The sequence below is a fragment of the Silurus aristotelis genome (genome assembly GCF_946808225.1).
Source record: "Silurus aristotelis genome assembly, chromosome: 18".
Classification (NCBI taxonomy): Eukaryota; Metazoa; Chordata; class Actinopteri; order Siluriformes; family Siluridae; genus Silurus; species Silurus aristotelis.
In genome coordinates this window covers 4,636,429-4,658,537 of record NC_139591.1, presented here as the reverse complement: position 1 = coordinate 4,658,537, position 22,109 = coordinate 4,636,429, and the positions used below count along the sequence as shown (strand labels likewise).

Sequence of the window (22,109 nt, the reverse complement as noted above, 5' to 3'; positions counted from 1 at the left end):
TAAAGTAACACTGAGATGTCATTGTCATTCAGCTTCACTGTGCGATGACACATACATCAGGATATACACCAGTGTTCACTATAGAGTTCTGCTAAAACACAAGTCCCAGAAAAAGGAAAAAAAAATTGGACCAAAACGCGGTGTTTCTGCAGAAATAGAAATGGAATTAATTTCCTTAGAGCAGTCCTATCTATGCAAGCTCATCTATCGATGGTTGGAAATGATTTAATGACAGCAATGAGGACATAATCTAACACTGTACACACATCGATCACACAATAAAATACAAGTAATGGTGTAAAAAAAAAAAAAACTACGCTTCTGAGTGCAGAAGAATCGAAGCTTTGAGAAATATGGCTTATTGCTGTGGCAGGAAAGGCAATTCATTTGGGCTGAAGTGAGTCCTGTGTATGTGTGTATGTGTGTGTGTGTGTGTGTGTGTGTGTGTGTGTGTGTGTGTGTCTCTTTGAGAGAGAGAGAACGCATGGACTAGGCGAAGTCAGCCCAGCTCCCACATACAGGCTCTGTCACCGTTTCTGTGGTGCAGGAAGCCATGTTAGCAAACAGAGAGTAGGAATCAATACACAGCAGTCAGATCCACAGCTGGCAGCTGCAAACACAGACATACCAAAGTCAATGCAGTAAGAAAATGAGTAAAAATAGATTCAGGAGTAGTGGAGGGTTCATTAGTATCCAAGGTGTCAACCGTATATTGAAAGTCATGTGGCGAACTGATTTTGTGTGCGTGTGTGTGTGCGTGTGTGTGGGTGTGTGTGTGTGTGTGTGTGTGTGTGTGTGTGTGTGTGTGTGTGTGTGTGTGTGCATATGAGACAGCTCTTCACCATCATTCTGCTGTCCTGCACCTCATTCAGTACAAGTATGCCTTTGGTCAAGGCCACACATTTTTTTTTTTTTTAACAAGATATATCAGTTTTTTCCCTAAATGCCGTTTTTGAAAATGAAAAAATTTGCCAGTGTAAAACAATTTCAGCATGGTTTAGGGTTCGATTGAACGTTTCTTATTAAACACTCTCACCAAAAGAAATTGTAAAATCCGTTTCATCAAGTCATCCAAATGGTCAATCATTAGGCTGCAGCGTGTGGCATTGCAGGAAACCGTGCACATATGGGTCAAGCACTTTGATCACTATCAATCACATGGAGCATCAGAAAGAGGAAGAACAGTAGGGGTGTAACGGTTACACGTATTCGTACCTAAATTTTCCGGTACAGGGCTTTCGGTTCGGTGCACATGTGTACTGAATGCAATTCTTTTTTACATGCGGAACATAGTTGAAATCTGAGTTACCACGGAAACGTATTAGGTGGTGGACAGCTAGTTTGTTGAGTCTCTGCCTCACACTGTTTTAGTGTAGTGTCAATGTTTTTTTTTTTTATTTTATTATTATTATTATAATTAAAGTTTTCTCCCTCCTCCAGCACCCATAAAGCTCAGATGCTTGTCAGTTCACATTTTCTTTTATCAAAGCACCCAAAGCAAGATCAGCCTGAGAAACTGAGACTATAGTGAGGAATTAGAGAAGCGTCCGAGCGCAAGTTGGATGGATAAAAATACAAATTTGCATTGGAAAGCTAAGAGAAAAAGAAAACACATACAGTGGAGGATGTTCATGCTTCCTCTCCACCTCTCTTCCTCCATCATACCCACGAAAGAATGCATGTAGGTTGTAAGAAACTCAACACAACTGAGGTCCTTTATCTGCGTATAGGCCGGGAAACACCCGCCCCCCCACCCCCACCAGAGTGAATGAAGGAAGGACGGAAAGAATGGAGACATTTCTTACAGTATGCTGAAATAAGTAAAAGGGTTAAGTAGATCATATCTTGAGAAGATTAAATGTAAAACACACACACACACACACACACACACACACACACACATGCATATATGCACATCTGTATTACCAAATGAAGTATAACAAATGTAAACTATTTAATTAAATCTTTTCATTTATTTAATTAAATTAATTTGTTCCAATTAAATCAATTAGTACATTTAATCAATATAATAAAAATATTTTAATTGAATTATGAGTTATTGTATTTTATTTTAATATATAAATCTTTTTTATAAAATATTATACAATTTATTTTATATAATATTTAACCAAGCAGGCATTTTATTTAAAATAGTTTTAATTGTTAACTATTGATGATTACAAATTACAAAATAATAATAATAATAAAAATAAACTGCATTAATAAAAAATGACAAACTGACAACTGTTATTTAATTGAACCGAACCGAGACGTAAAAACTGAGCTGCGTACCGAACCGTGAATTTTGTGTACCGTACTTCTAAAGAATAGTGATCTTGGTTTGAGTATTTCGGAAAGCGCTGATGATCCTGTGATAACGCAGTCGTAACACAGATTGGTATAAAAAACAAAAAAAGGCATCCAGTGAGGAAATAGCTGAATAATAACAGAGGGCAGAAAAAGAATGGCTAAAACAGTTTGAGGTAGGGTGGTAACTCAAATAAACAAGGAGAAAAACATTGCAGCATGTCGAAGCCTGAAGTGGATGTGACCACAGCAGAAGACCGCACCAGGTTCCTTTTCTGTCAGCCAAGAACAAGAATTTTAAAACTAGCCATAAGACCTAAACATAAGATTCGTATGTGCTTTCTGTACTTTCCTTTCCATATTTAGTCGCTATTTTCTTTGTTATAATAACCTCCACTCCTCTGGGAAGATGTTCCACTAGATTTTGCTAATGGAGACTTGTGTTCATTCAGCCACAAGAGCATTAATAAACTCAGGTACTGATGTAGATCAAATGAGGAGGCCTGAGGTGCACTTAGCATTCACATTCATCCCAAAAGTGTTCAATAGGTTTGAGGTCAGAGCTTTATAGCAGGATACTCAAGGATACCCATTGCTTTATGGAGCTTTCTTTGTGCACAGGGGCATTGTCATGCTGGAACAAGTTTGGGTCTCCTAGCTCAAAGACATTTTCATGTTAAGACATTCAAAGACATCCTATTTAATTGTGTGCCTCCAGCTTTGTGGTAAAAGTTTGGGAAAGAACCAAATACTGCTGTAAAAGTCAGGTGTCCCAATACTTTTGACTGTTCAGTGTATATGTGTCTATATTCATAAATAAGAACATGTATTAGTGAGAAAGTAAAACAAAATGTTTGTTATCATTTTTGGCCAATAGTATGTAAAAAAAAAAAAACGTGTGTGTGTGTGTGTGTGTGTGTGTGTGTGTGTGTGTGTGTGTGTGTGTGTGTGTGTGCGTGTTACTCAAAGCAAACGCATGAGGTGGTAAACTCCCCATGGGATCCTTCTTATTCATGCCATGACGGAAAATACAACATCAAGAGATTTACTAAGGGTTGCTTTTTCTTTACAAATATATTTTTCTCATGAAGAGTTTTACTATTTATAGTATAAGGAAGTAGAAACTAGCATTCATTTCGCACAACCTTTTGATGTCTAACCAGAAGCTGAAATATATGACATTCAGATAAATATTTCCTCTGAGGAGCTCGTTTTTTTTCTTCCTGTTGCAAGTCAATGCAGGGAGCATGCTTTGGTGACAAATATGTTAGAAATATATTCAGTTTGAGGCTCTGGGCATATGCTGTGTATAGCAGCCTTGGTGTGACATACAGTACTGGATTCATAAGAAATGTTTTCATTGTAGATTCTTGTACACACATGCACTCGCTAGTCTGTATTGAAATTGAACAGCTGTTCACCTGCTCATTCACGCAATTATCCAATCTGTCAATCACGTGGAAGATGGGAGAGGAATAAAATCGTGCTGAAAGGGTTCAAAAGCTTTAATTTGAAAGAATAGGGAAAAATTATATGATTTTTAAACACAACGATGCAGAGGGTTTATAAAGAATGGTGTGGGGAAAAAAAAATAAATCCAATTTGCATGTGAAAATGTCTTAATATGAAACTTCACTGAAAAATAATCAGATTGCTACGAGTAAACTTGGACTCATCCGCGCTCTTCAGCCACGGTATGTATGAGTATAAATGGATTCACAGCCATTAACTTCATTTGCATTGGTCTTAAAAAACATTTTTTAAATAATTGAAAGTCTTTAAGACATACATCTATGTACTTTATATGCAGTGCCTTCCAAACTTATCAAAACAACAAGGCTGTGACTTTTCTTTTGCTATACGAATATAAAAGTATATATACAATTCATACACTTGTAGATCTTAATAACTTTCTTAACCTCATTATTACTTTTTCTTTCCTTTTTTCCCGCTTTTTCCACTTCTGCTTATCTGTTTAATGTTCAATATATGCAGTAGTTTGCTATAGTGTGCCTGGAGCCTCACTTAATTTCATTGTACACTGTTACTGAAATCTGTACATATGACAAATAAAGTTCGAAACTACACAATAGACATTGGATTCGAGATTAAAAAATTAATTTGAGAATTTTCAGTCCAGAATTTTAGCTTTCAATTCCTAAGTGACAGTCATCAATTTGTCAGGAGAGTAGGGATAGCTATACTTGTATTATTTAGAATGTGACCGATATTTTCTATGTAGATTGATTTCTCCTCGTTAAACTGTTTCTCAAGATCGTTCTCTTAGCGCCACTGCTGCTGCGTAAATATGACGAATCACAACACTACGGAGACTGAGGCGTGTCCTGAGAGTCACATAGAATAGAGATTAACATAGCAGAGGTAGAGCTGTGTTTTACTGAAGACAGAACAGGAAAAGAACGTCTGGTTTTATTTACTTTTTTCTTTTCTTTTTTCTTTTTTTTGCACTACAAAGCCGTGCTTGTGAAAGGGAAATAAAGAAAGAAATAAAAGTCAACTTTCTGTACCATACGGAATTGCATCACATCGTAGTGTGTTCATTATCATTACTTGCTTCAAAAGTATTTTTAATGTGTCGTATTGTTGGCTATGCATCGTGATAAGAATAGCATCGACCCTAAATATGGCCATGCAGACATGAGCAACAAGAAACACCTGTTAGTCACATGTTCCAATATTTTAGATCTCTTGAAAAATGGATGGGTTAAAAAAAGGTGGAAGTTGTTTAAAATATTTACTTTTAAATATCAAGAAATAAAAGCTGATATGATATGATCTATTTGATCTATGGTCTTAGACAAGACTGTATATACACATACGTACAGACATGAATACCATGCTTTCTCACCATGCCATCTGTCAGGGCTTTCAGCACAGCCATGCTAACACACTGCACCTTTTGTGACTCACAACAGGTTTGCCACTCAAGCACAGGAACCCCAGTGTAAATGCTTATGTAGTGATATTCTGCATGTATTTACAAAGCGCTACACCACACCACGCCACACCACACCGACGTCCACTGAGAATTCTACTACACATATTTGCAAACGGTATGTACTATAAACATAGAACTGATTTGATACTTTTGGCCCTGATCAGCACTGGGCTGTCATTTGAGAACTGATTTGTGGAATGTGCTTCTGTGGTGCATGGTACTAAATGTGCTGAGAGCCCAGTACGTGACACTTTGCACTGAAAGACAAATTATTCGGACTCCGTTCAGTGCTTCTCTAATGGGGCACGGGATTCACACATTAGCCTGGAAGCTTTCAGCATTTCTAAAAAGGCAGGCGGTGATGCTTGTGCTATATGAACTCGAATAATGACTTAAAGGTAAAATACTGGTACTCTGCCTAATTGAATTAAGCAAGCAGGCTAATTGCACACAAGGACATTTGCCTGACGATTGACATTTGTACCATATGGAAACCATATGGAAGACTCCTGCCAGCACAATGTCAGCTATTTTTTTTTATTACAACACGGGGCCTCATCATTTTACTGAGGTAACCAGTGAAGTTATTGATATTGCTCCTTACAGCAGACATTCAGCATTGTGAAACTGCTTCACACAGCAATCAAAATGGCTTTAACTTTTCTATACTTTTTTTTCCCCCACACTTTCAACCAATTTATTTGTCGTCGTTCCTCTGGACTCCCAGCAGCTGTTTTTTTACGAAGCAGTCAAGCTCCTATTAAGCGGTAGCAGTCCCATGATCGCATCAGAACATAACACATATGATCACAGCTGTAACCTTGAATTTGTGAAGTGCACCAGGCTATTCATGTGCGCATAATCGTTTTTCGAAACCTTTGTTTCGCAGGACTGCCAGGAAAGCATCTGAAAGGACGCAGAAGGAGACAGTAAAGACCTTGAAGTCCAACGCTTGACATGTGGACATGATGCTTCATCATTCTGGCGTGTATAGTTGGCTCTCGTTTTAGGGCAGATGGCAAGATTAGCACATTCAGTGGCGTTCCCAGAACGGGAGGTGGGTGGTAAAAAAGGAGCGGGAAAGAAGGGGTTTCTCTCAAATTGTTCGTTTTTTCCTCAATCGATACGGCACATTATACTAAACGGAGAAAGTCGATGCTCCTGAAGCAGTTAACACAGGCAACAAAAACTTACTTATTTTGGCAGAAAGGTATACAATGCCCTGCTGCTTGCTAGTAGTTTGGCTAACAAGATATATTTATTCTGGAAATTGTACTGGAAATGTAAGTTTTTTTACACAACTATTAAACTCGCTTTAGGAAATTTGTTATATATCAGCTAAAAAAAATGCAACTTATTCTAACTTATTCTAGACTGAACTGACAGCAATGTAGTGCTAATGCAGTCCATTTCCACATCCTTCTCAGTTCATTTATGTCACAGGATAAGAGCCCATCACTTGCTGACTAAAGGACCTTGAAAGCAATCCTCACACGTTTGAAGATCTAATTACAGCACAGCATTAAATGACCAGAGAATACATCATTGCGTTGATAGCTATGCATGTGCTGTTTTAAATTGGCCATCTGGTAGAACTTGGCGCCTTGTTCTTCGATGAAAGGTACAATGCCTTTTGGGTGTTCCTTTTTTTCTTCTCATGATTGCAAATCTGTCTTACCAGGAATGGACAAATCTATAGCCCAGACAGTGTTTGTGGCAGGGATTAGCTTTTAATTAGTAAAGATGATTGGTGGTCAAAGAATTAGGAAAACAATCCTTACAGTTTTACTATGTTCACTATACAGCCAAAAGTATGTAGACACCTGACCATCACCCATACTTAGTTCTTTTCTCAAACTGTTTCCCCAAACTTGGAACCAGACAGTTGTATGGAATGGTTTAATATGCTGTAGCATTACAATTTTACTTGAAACTAAAAAATTCAGACATGTTCCATAATAAAAATTTACACACCAATGTCTAAAAAGACATTAATTGCCATGGTGGAGATCATAGAAGTCAAGCAGCCTGCACGAAGTCCTGACTTCAATCCCAATAAACACTTTTGAGATGAACTAGAAGATCAACTACGTGCCAGGCCTCCTCAATAAACATTGTTGTCTCATTGTCAAGTGACCTCACTAATGCTCTTTTGGCTGAATAAACACAAATCCACACCGCCACACTTGAAAATGTAATGAAAAGCCCTCCCAGAAGTGTAGACAGTATTATAGCAGCTAAAGGAGACTAAAGCTGGAATGGAATGTCAAAAAGTACTTATGTGGTTATGGTCAAGTGCCCACAAAGCTTTGCTTGTATGGTGTAGCTACAGTATGTTTAAATGGAATGTGTCTCACATTAATATGAAGTTTATAACAGATATTTTTAATAGATATCAATCAGTGTTTGAATAATTTGCATCATTCTATTGATAGATTAAAGTGCTAAGAGTAACATGAGAGTCTTATCACATAAACTGAGCTGATTAAGCAAAGAGTCTTGTGACAAATGATGTTAATAGGACATTATAGCCATTATAAATCATAGTACTTTGGATACATAAGTGCATTTAAGGGCAAATACCTATGTACTTTTACTCAAGTAAATGTTTTAAAGCAAACTTTTACTTTGACTGGAGTCATATTTTACCTACTGTATTTCTACTTTAACTCGTCCACCACTGTCCGTAACTATAGCAAACAAATGGCTCTGAAACCCATCGCCAGCTTCACTATGCACATCAACCAAACATCTGTTTAATGAACAAACTACGTTTACTTTTCAGAATGAGAATGCAAAACTGCATGGCATTCTCTTCGGTAAATCCATTCACAAATGCACGATTTTGCATAATATCTATGCAAATCTATGCATAATAATCAACTGAGAAGCAGAAATAAGCAGAACAAGTTGAATGACCGGTCTTGGCTGTCCTTTTCTGAGGTTTGCAGCCAATCTTAGTCCAAAACTCAGCCAGAATAGGCAGTGACTAAGTGCTGACATAAACAATTCTCGCTTCGTAATCACATAACAACAGTTCAAAATAATGACAGCTTGCATTCTGCCCTAATGAAACAGCTATAGTTTTAGTATTCAGCTCATAAGAAGTGAGCACAGCTTTTAGAACTCAGCCCAACAAAACACAGATTAAACACAGCCCTGGTGTGATAAATGCAGGCAATAGTGAGTCTTACATTTTATCCCAGTGCTGTCCAAGCAGAGAAAAATACAATAGAGGAAAAAGATTAAAAAAAAAAAAAAAAAAAAAAAAAAAAAGAGCTTTGCCTGGACTTGCTTTTGCTACATCTAGAATTTAAAATATTACCATAAAAATAAACAAGGCTACAGTATTTTCTGGAAGAAATGACAATGATAACCTCTGAAGCAAGACTAACTGCTTTAATGACCACTTTCACACACTTTAACATTTCATCAGAGAAAAAAATGGCATCATTTATGCTTGAGTGCAACCCAATTGTTAGAAATCTACCACCAGTTTTTTATATACATTGTCCCCGTTTTTGTTTAAGGGCCAAAAGTAACCAAACCATTGGCTCCTTAGCTGTTCCATGACCAGTTTTCATTATTCAATTTGAAGGGAATGTTTGCATTCGGATACACTCTCGGTATAAAGTCCAAAGAGCTGTTAGTGCCATTGAAGTTGATCATTTAACTGATCATTATGCTGGAAAAAACAACCTTAAAAACAAAGAGTAAGCAACAGCAAAAACAAAGAGTCAGCAACAGCAAAGAGCCTAAAAGATGAATCCGATGCATCAGTCAAGTCAACAGCAAAGAGAAGACTTCATGAGTGTAAATAGGGGTTTTATGACAAAATGTAAACCACTGGTAGGACTCAACAACAGGAAGACCAGATAACAGTTTGCAGAATTAAAATAAAATCTTTTTATAAAAACTTGAATGAAAGTATTAGGGAAGAAAAAGAGGAATGAAGGAGGCAAAGAAGTGCATGTAATCTGAAGCCTGCCAACTCGTCTTCTAACATATAGTACCTGCCCTTGAATTTGAATTATGAAGTAAAAGCTGATCAAAGCAGCAGGACAAAAAACAGCATCTGGTGATGTCTATGTGTTCCAGACCTCAGGCACATATTGACTGCAAAGGATCTACAGCCAAGTATGAAAAATAAAAATGATTTGATTTATGATCATTTTAGCTTGTCCAATTATTTTTGGTGCCACATATAAAAAGTGCAATAATTCCAAGTTGGATTTAAATATGATTGAATTTAAAGTCTGCAGCATGAGATAATATTTTACCTATTTCATTTGAACTCTAATAACACTGCTGAAATTACAATAACTTTGTCGATTTCCATATGTGCCTGACTACATACAGCGTCCTTTTCGTACCTATGGTCACTTTGTGCCTTGAAAAGTTTCCAAGTTTCTTCCAAAGCACTCAGTTTATAGACATGCATTATGTGAAATGAATGATGGACGGCTGTTATGGAAAAATAATCCATGCTGGGGTGGTTTTATTTAATATTGCACCATGTCCCTTTTATACATAGCAGTTAGGATTAATGTGGTGGAACAAGTTTGTTCCTGTTATTGTTTAAGTTATAGCAGCTATTAACAGGTGTTTCTGCAACTAGCTTCTGTTTTCCCTCTCCAACACGTCAGAGTAAGTTAATAACACACCGCATGTCATATTACCATAATTATACTGCACTTAATTTTATCAGCTGGTCATTTATTAAAAAATGTTTTACATGCCATGAATTGACATGCGTTAGATTGAACTGAATTGAATCATAACTTCACACCTTAACAAATGTCATGAACGGACATTCTGTGCCACCTAAATGAGGATGGGTTCTTCCTCGTGGCATCTCAGGAGGTTTTTCCTTGTCAACTACAGAAATACAATCTTAGATATTCTTATTTATCTGTGCAAAGCTGCTTTAAAACAATGTACATTATTAAAAGCGGTATACAAATAAAAATTTATTGAATTGACCTGAACTATATATATATATATATATATATATATATATATATATATATATATATATATATATATATATATATATATATATATATATCAGAAATGAGAAACATTGGAATAAAAAAAAAGTTAATACAAATAATTATAATAAACAGACAGACAGACAGACAGACAGTCAGACACACAAATAGATAGATAGATAGATAGATAGATAGATAGATAGATAGATAGATAGATAGATAGATAGATAGATAGATAGATAGATAGATAGATAGATAGATAGATAGATAGATAGATAGATAGACACTTATGTTCAGAGATTGATAGATAAAGGCTGAGTCTGAGTGAGACTTCATCGAATCTACATTGCAAAATCTAGCAACTGGGATGATTTTCGTTCTAGTAGCATAAATATATTTCTTCTCATTATATGGACATTAATACAAATCTACAAATTGAACATCAACTATCCTGTTGTGCAGCTTTTCTAGAGTTTAATTTGATGCATTTTTTTCTAGCACTTTAAATCAGTAGGCAATGAGGCATTCGGAAAAAAAAGCAGCATCACAGACATTTGGGCCCTAGTGAGCAAGCCAGATGTTGCAGTGGTAAGAAAACCATCTCTCAGGCGTTATGAAGACAAACTATTAAGAGGAAACAGACGTTTAGCAGATAAGCCTACTAATACTATTTCCATGTGATGATGTACAGTAAGATTACTTACCAATCTGGCAATTAAAACAGAGTTGCCTTTGTAATCTGCCCATTTCTGACCCTCAACCTTGCCTAACTTCCTGATCGCAATCTTACAAGCGTCGTCAGTTGAACGGATATTCACCAGTGTGAAGCAAAACCTTTCACAAACACAATTTGTACTCTCTTGTTTTCCATTTACATTTGGCCCCCTGCGTCAAAACGGTTTGTCAGTTTGTCTGGAAAAGTATGAGAAGTTGTAGGAGTAAGTACAGAGCAAAAATGTTGTTCTTGTGATTACACACCCCCAGTCTCAGCTCAGCTCAATACAAACTCAGCAGAACCAGTATTATGGAATGATCACTGTCGCCTGGGTTACGGTCCTGAAACTGTAGTGCGATTTTAAAGGCTTGAATCATGTTTTATGAGCGCTGGCGTGTGGTACAGAGCAGACGGCCCAATGCAGCAGAACGAGTTAAATCGTTAAGTACCTGAATACAAAGAATGTTTTACAATTGTGAATTAGACCTCAAATATACACGTCAGTCCGATTTAAGAGATTTATTTCTGACATATTTGAAATGTCTTGAGGATTTATTATTATTGATTTATTTTCTATTGTAAGTGTTAAACAGAAAATAAAATCAGTAGCTATAGCCATACTATATTATGGTATATTTCTATACGAGTATTGTGGTTCGAAAAAGTGCAGCGCGACACAGTCCATTAATATTAATGTGCTGCATTATTATCTTCATTATTATGCTGTAATGCATATTTATGTATTTTTGGTGCATTAGTATGCAGGATATATATAAAATTAATGCAGCGCACATTTCTATTATCATTTTTATTAAAAATCTAAATCGATAAATCTAAAAAAGCTTGTATACAAGATTTTCATGGCTTATATAAGGTTACATGACATACAGCTGCTATCATTCAGGGTGTACTTACTTTTGTTAGCAGATATTTTGACAATAAAGGCTGTATGTAAAGTTATTTTCAGAGGAGAGTAAATCTGTACTGCTATACAAGCTGCACATTGACTACTGTAAAGTAAATCCAAATGTAATTTCTATAGTCTTGTCCCTTTCAAAGATATACTAAAATAGTTGCTGAAATGTGAGGGGTGTACTCACTTTTGTGAGATACTGTGTGTCAAAACTAACTCATTAATAACGTGTTAACCCAAATTAATTTTCGCTTTAATTAATACAGCTCGAATTGCTGTTTGGCCATTTTTATTAAAAACAGAAATAAATAAATATTAAAGAGGCAAAATTAAAACCTTGAAACACAACACAGATGTAATCACGGCGTTGTTTCTTTACTCAGATATAAAAAAAATTTACTCCACCGAAAAAAAAGTTTTAAGCATTTAAGCATAACTAAACATTTGTTTTACTGATGTGGCAAGTCTCAAATCAAGCACCAAAATCTGCCATGATGCGCACATCCGGCAAATAAAACCATCCGTGTGGAAACATAGCAAAAGTTCCCTTTGGTGTCCTGATGATTTACCGAGTTTAAAACACCATTATTACTTTAAAGAATTTACAAGATTTACAAGAATATGTTGTCCTGATGCTCTATGTTGAGTTTGGTTTCACTAATAAAAACATAAATTTGCATAAAGCATAAATAATTGTAAATGCCCATGTTAATTAGAGTATTAAAAACTTTAACTTTATTAATTTAAGGTACATTTAAAAAAAGGAAAAAAAATCTTGCAATTACATTGTGATTAATCTACTAATTAATTAACTAACTAATTAACTTATGACCCGATTAAAAATTGTATTTGATCGACAACCCTAATATATATATATATATATATATATATATATATATATATATATATATATATATATATATATATATATATATATATATATATATTTTTTTTATTATTATTATTATTATTATTAAACTTATAAACTTAAAACAAACACAACAGGGGGTATTAAAAATAAGTTTTTGGAGTTTTTGGAGCGCAGTGTCACTGTGGCGGAAATAAGATTTGTTTTGCGCATGCATGAAGAATCCATAGCGCTAGCAATAGCCACTAACCAGGAAGTGGCTAGCAGCTAACACTAGCGCTATGGATTCTTTAACGTTTTATGTCCAACGTCAAGAATTTCTCTTAAAAGGAGAAAATCCATATAATAAAAGAGTATTGCATTCATTTGATTTATTCTACTTTATTTGTAAATAATATTATAAAATATTATTTTAGATATGATTTAACCAAGCATTTTAATTTAAATTGTTTTTAAAATGTAAATTGTTGATGTTTACAAATGTTAATAAAAATAAACCATGTTAATAAAAAATGACAAGCAAATTCATGCTTTGCATTTCTTTCATCAACCATACCAAAACCGAAAACCGAACCGTGAACCGAGGTAGGTACAGAACCGCGAATTTTCTGTACCATTACAACCCTAATATATATAAACACACTATATATATATACAACCCTAATATATATATATATATATATATATATATATATATATATATATATATATATATATATATATATATATATATATATATATATATAAAAAGGAACCAGTGTTTTGTGCATGTCCGTACTGAAAATTAGTATATAGGTTGGAACAAACAGAAAGAGCAAAGGTGTGACTCAGGGCTGGTATATCATAAAAAGAATTTTTTTTTAACTGTCATGCAAGATCTCAGATATTAAACCATGTTCTGAGTCAATTGCAGGTGCAGGTTACAATGCTTTATTTTAGAACTGGAAGACAAATCTAACAAAGGCTGGCAATGTCGTTAATGTGATCAGAGGTGAGAGCAGGCAATCAACAAACACACTGCAGTCGACAGAACTACTGTCAGTAACCACAAAGGAAACAAGAGAAAGATCAAAACCAGAAAAGCAATAACAATAACAATGATATACTGCAATTCCCATCACATGCACACTCGAACACACATATACGTACCGGTATATATATGTATGTATGTATGTATGTATGTGTGTGTGTGTGTGTGTGTGTGTGTGTGTGTGTGTGTGTGTGTGTGTGTGTGTGTGTGTGTGTGTGTGTTTGTGTGTGTGTGTGTGTGTGTGTGTGTTTGTGTGTGCGTGATGGGAATTGCAGTCTATGGCAGCCATGTTTGTAGGCTTTCATGCTTCCTGGGAGAGTTGTAAAGAGCATACTGACAGTGCTGACATTCCTAACTCTTTTTGTATTGTTTCCAGAGGCATGGCACAAAATTTATTTAGAAAACTAAATTCTGATTGAAATCTGAATATAAATACATTTAGAATTTTTGTAGGTGATTTCCATGATCTCGTATTCGTAGGAGGGATTGCGTTTTTCCAAGACCAATGCGTGCTTGTATTTTGCAATGCAGCACGGTGATTTTTATGCACACAACGATGTTGTTTGTTCCTTATTAACAGTGTAGGCAGGAGCTGCCTAGATTTACATGAACAAGCAAGAAAATCCTGAAAATCTCTGATGTGAAAGCAAACAATGCCCATGGGTTCACTTTATCACTGCAGACTGCAAAAGCTCTCACTGTGAGTCACATTATTCTAGCAGCAGAAGTAGTTGCAGATTCTATTCAGGGGAATATTTCAGATTTGTGTTTTGTTGTGGAAAAGGCCAGAGCTCCATTCTTCCAGGGTTCACAAATGCAATCAAATATGGAACAGGATTTAATTTGTGAATGTCTAAAGTGAAAACCTTGAAGTCCCCCTCATGTGCGATAATGTGAAGTGGAAAGCGTGTAGGACAAATATGCGATTATATTACTAAGTATGCCAACATGACAAGCAATGAATTAAACATCACGTGCATAAAGAGATACTCTAATTATTGTGGAGACTTGCTGAAACTCATCAGTGCTCCTGAAGGACAGGAGGGTAGGATGCAGCAGAGGGCTGCCTCAATCCTGCCTGGGGGAAACTTGTAGGAATTGCTTTTAATCATTATGGATTTGAGACCATAAAAGCTGTTTCGGTTTGCAAGAAAAGGACGGATTAAACAAACTGAAAACATTTTGAACGAACAGTCACACAAATCCGTGGAAATATGTGAAAAAAAAACTAATTTCACTTATGAAAGGTATTATCAGTAAGCTCTCACAGTACATCTGAAATTAGACTCCAAAGTGCTGTGAATGCAAGAAATGCAGGACATTCCTATAAACTTTCCAGACTACAAGAACTCGCAAAGTTATAAAATCAAAGCTGCAACCCCACTGAGTATCTTAAAATAAGTTATTGTGATGTTCTCTGTGCTACTCGAATAGTTTGTTCGCAGTTATTTATTGTAAAATGGATAAGCTTGTTTCCTTCTATGGGAAAAGCCGATAAATTGTCCCACAGCCTCACTATATTTAGGCCTTTAAAGCTTATTAATAATGAAAAGGGTCGAGAAGGCGTTGAGATGGAGACAGCACACGCAGTCAGACGGACTAAATGGCCGATTGGAGCTGAACGCTCTGGATCACACCATGTATTTAACAGTCTTCCAAACAGTACATCACCAACACAGCAGGCTAATATAGGCTGCAGTGAAACGTCTGGCAATTTCAATATAATCAAGATATAAATACTTTGATGATAAATAAGATGTCTACCTCCTCTCTGCCATATTCCATTTAATGATTTGAATTTCCTACGCTTCGGAAGACTCTGCAGCGTTCGATGATGAAAACCGCTTTAAATGGTAATGGCTGTTAAATGAAGGAGCTTCATTTCCTTAAATGTTTTCATTAAATTAAAACAGGTCTAAGTGATGGATATCTAAGAGCATAAAGCTTCTATTAAGTAAGTATCCTGGGAACACTGGGCGTAATGCCGGATTACATACTTCCATCACCGGGTCAGCACAGGACAACCTGCACAGGCACATTCACACTCCTGTTCACATCTAGAGGAAATTTAGAGCAGCCAATCAACCTAAGGTCATTTTTTTCCCAGAGGACATTCAGAAGTAGACAAGAAGAGAATGAGAAAACTCCAAACAGAGAGCAACCTGAGATCAGGACTGAAACTGGAACTCTGGAGCTGTGGTAGGGTTCAATCTTAGAAAAAATATAACTTTTTTGGAAATTTGCTAATAATGTGGTTAAATCACATTGTCACTACATCCTATAGTTTATTCATCATGTTGCAATAATTCTGGATCATATACAGTATGTTCGAGTCGAAATACAAGAAGAAATAGAAAACTTGATTTGACCTCCCTAACATACATTATTATGGCTTACCTCATATGACCAGACGCACTGGGTTCCCCCGAATCGCCGAACGCAGCGTCCCACTTCTACATCCTCGTGCGTTGTGTACATCTCCTTCAGACAAGTGCCGATATGGGGCACCATCTTGCGCAGCACCTCGCGGCTAAAGATCATACCAGGGCCACCCATGCAAAAATTCTCCCCAGGCTCCAGCGCCAACTTGCCCAGTTCTTCAGTAGTGCCTAGACCCGTCTGACCAAGATACATTGGCTTACTGCTGTTGAGCGAACGCAAGAAAAGCTCCAGCTTTTCACCTAAAACAGACCGAAAACACAAACACAAGAATGTATTACGATGTTATTACATTTGGCCAGTCTTTATAGTGAAAGAGACGTCATTCTACTTTTATGAAACCAATAGAGTAAGTGATGGTTTTCCACCTGGGTGTGTCTACGACAGGTTTAATAAAGAAAAGCACACATTTCATCTCCGGCACCTCGCTTGTTTCTCAGTTTGAGAAGATTTCTGTTCTTCCTTATTTCAAGTGCGGACGATAAAAAATATATACGACTCCAGAGAGAAACCAACAGTCATTGGGTTAAATGGCACTCACAAACGGAAAAAAAGAGAAAAAGATCAACACAAAGCTTCTCAATCTAAGAAACAAATAATCGCAGCTCTCAGGACCAATAACACCAAGCACTTCTATTTACTACAAATCAAGAATCGATATGACAGAGCATGGCATTTCACTTACACTAATAAACTTTAATCACTGATTAATATGTGCATGGAAATATGTTCTTGGAGAACAATCTATATTTATATAAGGAATGTCCATCCTACTGATCTCTAGGTCACTGTGCATTCCTAAAAACATGACATATAACTTAATTACTCTAAAAACATGACGTCTGAAACAACTTGATAAAATAGAAGAAAGATCTTCAAGAGTATATAAAAACACCCGAGATTAGATAACCTAGAATATATTGGTTTTGTGTCTTTAGCTTACGATGTAATCTTCATAATGAGCAGTAATGCTGCACACTGCATGAACTAAGTGCCAATTTTTGTATTTGCCTGAAAGGTGAGGTCTCCACATTCCACAAAGTATTCCACTCTAAATCATTAGTGTGGTCTTTCATGGATTTCCGATAGCTCACTAAGGTTTAAGCTTTGCTTGACAGGAAATAGTAAAAACTAAATCTACTGCCTGTCCTGGTGGCAGCAGCTGGACACGGAGTATATCATAGCTTTTTGATGGGAGGCTGCCATTACGTAATTGCATGCCTGGCACTAAACGCAGAGGACACACCACTTCCCAGAACTCTGTCTAGCTTCTTCACCTCGGATATAGACGTCATCATCAGCCCTCATGAACCACTCGTATTTGTCCAGGTAGTGATCGTGCATGTACTTCAACATCATGAAGGACTTCTTCTGTGGCGGGTACGAATCGTCAACCCCTGGCAACGAGACCACGGGCAGCGGGACAGGTAGAGGCACAGAGTCCGAGCCGTGGCTGGAGAAAAACTCGACCTTTCCCGGAATGCTCTGTGCCCACGTTTTAAACACAGCCACCGCTCTCGAATCCAGGTACTTCTTAGCGGTCATGACTCCAACGTAGAGGAAGTGTCTGGGACGTGGAACGGGTCCTCCCTGGATTGGCGTGTCCGCTCTTTGCTCCTCATCCTCCTCTTCATAGCTTCTCTCTCTGCTGGACGATGGTTTGTGTAGGCTCTCGGGCCAGACGTCGTTTGTCATCCGAGGTCTTGCCGGTTCTTGTATTTTCCCAACACTGTAGGGTGAGCACTTTTTGACCTCTGTAACCCGGGGCACCAGGACCCAAGATGCTGCAGTGAAGCCGAGCAAAATCCCCAGAATCACATTGGTCCACGCTTTTCTAGACCTTAATGCCATGATCAAATTAAGTCCATGCAATCATTTAGAAGCAAAAGGTGTATCGCTGCTGGGTTGAGTAAAATACACTGCAGTGCAACATAGTGCCAAGAACGTGCTCGAGCACGAACCTTCATCCGTCCGCGCACCCGGACGAAATCCTCAACTCTCCCGGGTCGTTAATATTATATAATAAACATGATCATGGAGCTCCTTCGAAAGCGATCCTTTTCCTTCCTAGTGAAGTGTCCTTTTAGACCCGAAGACTTGTCTGAACCGTTATAACGAGACTCAACGCAGTGGAAACTCTTCATCGTCTCGGACAATCGCGCTACTGTTTTACCGAAAGGTTGCCATTCCTTGGGAAATCCACGACACAAAATAACAACACACACAGAACCCAGTTTCAGACTACTTAGTTAGGCGACTATATCAATGCGATTCCGATTCTTCTCTCTACCCTACTGTGTCCTCCGCTCACTCGACTCGCCATGTTGTTTGCTTTTCGGCACTCTGAAATAACTTCGCTCGATTGCCCCGACTTCCACACTTTTACCCCCCGGCGTTGTCCAAGCTGACCGCCGCAGCTGGAACCCGAGCCCCGGCCAGGAAGGGCGACTTTTTTTCCCCCCAACCTCAGCTCGCCAATCGTTGGGCGGAGCGTCCTCCCGAAATAACGGGCAGCTTCAAGGAAATCAAATGGAGCGCTCCACATCACACACACACACACACACACACACACAATACGTATGCCGTCGTGGTGCTACCGGTTCAGCTGTGTCACTTGGCTAAACAAAAAAAACAAAAAAAACAAAAAAACTTGTGTTTCAGCGTTTCCACTACCTTTCGACGAACTCAAATAGAAATAATGACTCAAATCGAAAGAATGAACTGCTCTATTTGTCTGTCTACCTGAAAACCTTCCATAGCCACACCTCCATTTTTTTGACTAATTGATCTGAAGACGAGTTGAGCTTCTCCCATTACTTCAAAAGCTCCTTAGAACTTCGTTGGTCCATTCTGAGGTTATAATTGCTCCTTTTATCCCATTCAAGAACTCAAACATATTAATGAACAGAACACTCTCTTTCACAAAGCATCTTCAGTTGGCCTTAATGGTGTTCTTTGTACTGTAAGACCAAACCCTGAAATACTCAATGTTGAATAAAAAAATCTTTGCCTAAGTAGATGAAAGAAAAAAAAGATGTGGCTGATAAAAATAAATGATCTTTTTCCAGCCTCTATATTTCATGATTAAATTGACTAATAATTTTTTTGTTGTTTTGCTGTTTATAGGACTGTGGTGAGACCTGAGATGTTGTATGGTTTAGAGACAGTGGCATTGAGTCAAAGACAGGAGGTGGAGCTGGAGGTAGCAGAGCTGAAGATGTTGAGGGTTTCGTTGGGAGTGACGACGATGGACAGATTAGAAATGAGTTTATTAGAGAGACAGCGCATGTAGGACGTTTTGGAGACAAGGTGAGGAAGGCGAGATTAGGATAGTTTGACATGTGCAGAGGAGGGACATGGGGTATATATCGGAAGAAGAATGCTGAGGATGGAGCCGCCAGGAAGGAGGAAAAGAGGAAGACCAAGAAGGAGGTTTATGGATGTGGTGAGGGAAGACATGCAGGTAATTGGGTTGAAAGAGGCAGATGTAGAGAACAGGGGGGGTATGGAGACACAGAGTGAGCTCTTTGAAGAAATGGTTTACATGCTTTGGAGAGGAAGATCTTAAGTGGCCTGCTATAGAGCTCTGATCTCATCCCTACTGAATACCTTTGGGATGAACTGGAAAACTGACTGCACCCGAAGCCTCCTCACCTACATCAGTACCTGCCTTTCATGATACCCTTGAAGCTGATGAACACAAATATCCTAAAGCACAGTGCAAAATCTAGTGGAACACCTTCCAAGAAAAGTGGAGGGAGTTATAAGAGCTATAATATTAGTTATAAGAGTTATAATAACATTATATATTCCCAAATTGGGAATAAATGTGGAATGCAATGATCAAAAATCACATACCAAATTTATGACCAGATTACCCAATACTTTTGGAAATATAGTGTATATATGAACACATATGAAAATGTATTGTTGTGCAAGACATGTGTAAGACACAATGTTTAGAGAATGTGGCATATAAAAATATACAATATGGAATATGTACAATGTATGTAAACTGTACAAAAGTTATACATAATATATATATATATATATATATATATATATATATATATATATATATATATATATATATACAGATGATATATATATATATATATATATATATATATATATATATATATATATATATATATATATATATATACAGATGATATATATAGATATGAGGATTGTTTAGCATATACAATAAATTATATACAGGATAATTGAATAGAATTAATTAATACAATAATACTAATATATACAGAATATAATTGTCCAGAATGACATATGTTACATATTATCTGTTACATATTACCTGTGCCAGTTCTCAAAAGGTAGGCCTATGTGCTTTAAGGCCTTACAACACAAGGATATGATTCATAATAAATGTTGCTTACCATAATTTTTGATGCTGATAAGCTCTTTACTCTTTTTTCACACTTCCATGCATGACAGATTTGTGTTGGTAAATAAAACATTTTAGTGATCAGAAATAAGTATCCCAGCTACCCTAGAGAGACCTTGAGAAACTGGTCCTTATTTTGTGTAAAACATACACCATTACAAAGGATAACCAGAGACCCTTTAAAGAATACAGACAAATCCTTTCAAATGAGTCTTTGTGAGTTTCTGGTTCTCAAACAGTAGACCTTCAGGATTCACAATACGTGCACATGATTCACAATGTTCCTTTCCCTCACTTTTTAAGCTGTTAAAGCTGTGTACTTTTCCCTCACCATACATGACTTACCACATGCTGTTCATACATATCGATTGCCAAGATTTCAATGATCGGAAACATAATGTGGCCATCTGGGGGAATAGTGGAAGTGATTTCCCAGGGACCCTAGGTAAAGCATGCTTCTAGAGAACCTGACTGTCATTTACAAGATATGAAAAAGAGGCTGAGAAACTGAGGTCCTTACTTGCCACAGCAATGCCGAATTTACTCTTTAATTTACCCTTAGATACAACTTGTGGAGGTAATTAGCTGAACATTTAGAGTGGAAAGCTTGGAGTGTGACACTGCTGTTATCACTGAATTCCACCATGTAGCAGTATATGACATAAGTTTGGTATTAATGGAAATTTTAAAGCACTTAGAAGGTAATTAGGATATGCCAAATTGGTATTGAGGTGTTTATATAAGCTCAATGTAGCAGCAAATTGATGCTGGTGAATTTAGCCTGGGTGCTTGAAAGCTGGCAGATCACAGTCAGTGTAAAGACGCTAGAGAAGAACATCTGGTCGGAAAACGACATGCTGCTAAACAATTTCCCCTCCCTCCTCTCCTTCCTTCTCTGTCTTATTTGACACCTACGCAGCCTTTTCGTGACGCCACACTGACCTACGTCACCTAAATTATCACCTAGGCCATCTAGTGGTAAGAAGCTTTGCCCATGGCACTTCAGTTTACACTGTGTTGTGTGTAAACTGCAAAGTAGAATTACATTTGTTAGAGAACACCACATTCTGCAGCTGAACCAGTAAATGTGAATGATTACTAAATCTGAGCTCTAAAAAAAATAGAGGTTTCTCAGAAAGTATAACAAGCAGATATCAAGTAACCAATTAATGAAAGAGTTAACATTTCATATATTCCTTTATTATACACATATTATATTACATACAGAGACAAACTGTAAATGTAATTATGATATCTAGACAATGTCTTGTTTGTACATTGAAATTAAAGAACCGTCCTGGGTGGGTTTTTTTGGACAATACGACATAGCTCGGAAATAATAGAATAAGCAGATAATGTCCATAGAATGCTATTTGTGTTATAGATTTACAGCTTATAGGTGTGAGTTTTCAGCTTTCCTCCTACAGAACTTCCTTAAACCATGGCCTGGGTTAGATAGGGTTACACACACCCTCCACT

At 37.0% G+C, this 22,109-nt stretch overlaps 1 protein-coding gene across 1 annotated transcript in view; it reads right to left on the bottom strand.

Annotated features, from left to right (window-relative positions):
* chsy3 (chondroitin sulfate synthase 3) overlaps positions 1-19,003 on the bottom strand; it is a 48,045-nt gene extending 29,042 nt beyond the window's left edge. The window contains exons 1-2 of the mRNA XM_083568116.1: positions 17,500-19,003; positions 16,181-16,464 (exon numbers count right to left, since the gene is read on the bottom strand). Of these exons, the coding sequence (XP_083424242.1) occupies positions 16,181-16,464; positions 17,500-18,073 (858 nt within the window). The 5' untranslated portion in view covers positions 18,074-19,003. The remainder of the gene's footprint in view (positions 1-16,180; positions 16,465-17,499) is intronic.
* Between the last annotated feature and the right edge of the window lie 3,106 nt (positions 19,004-22,109).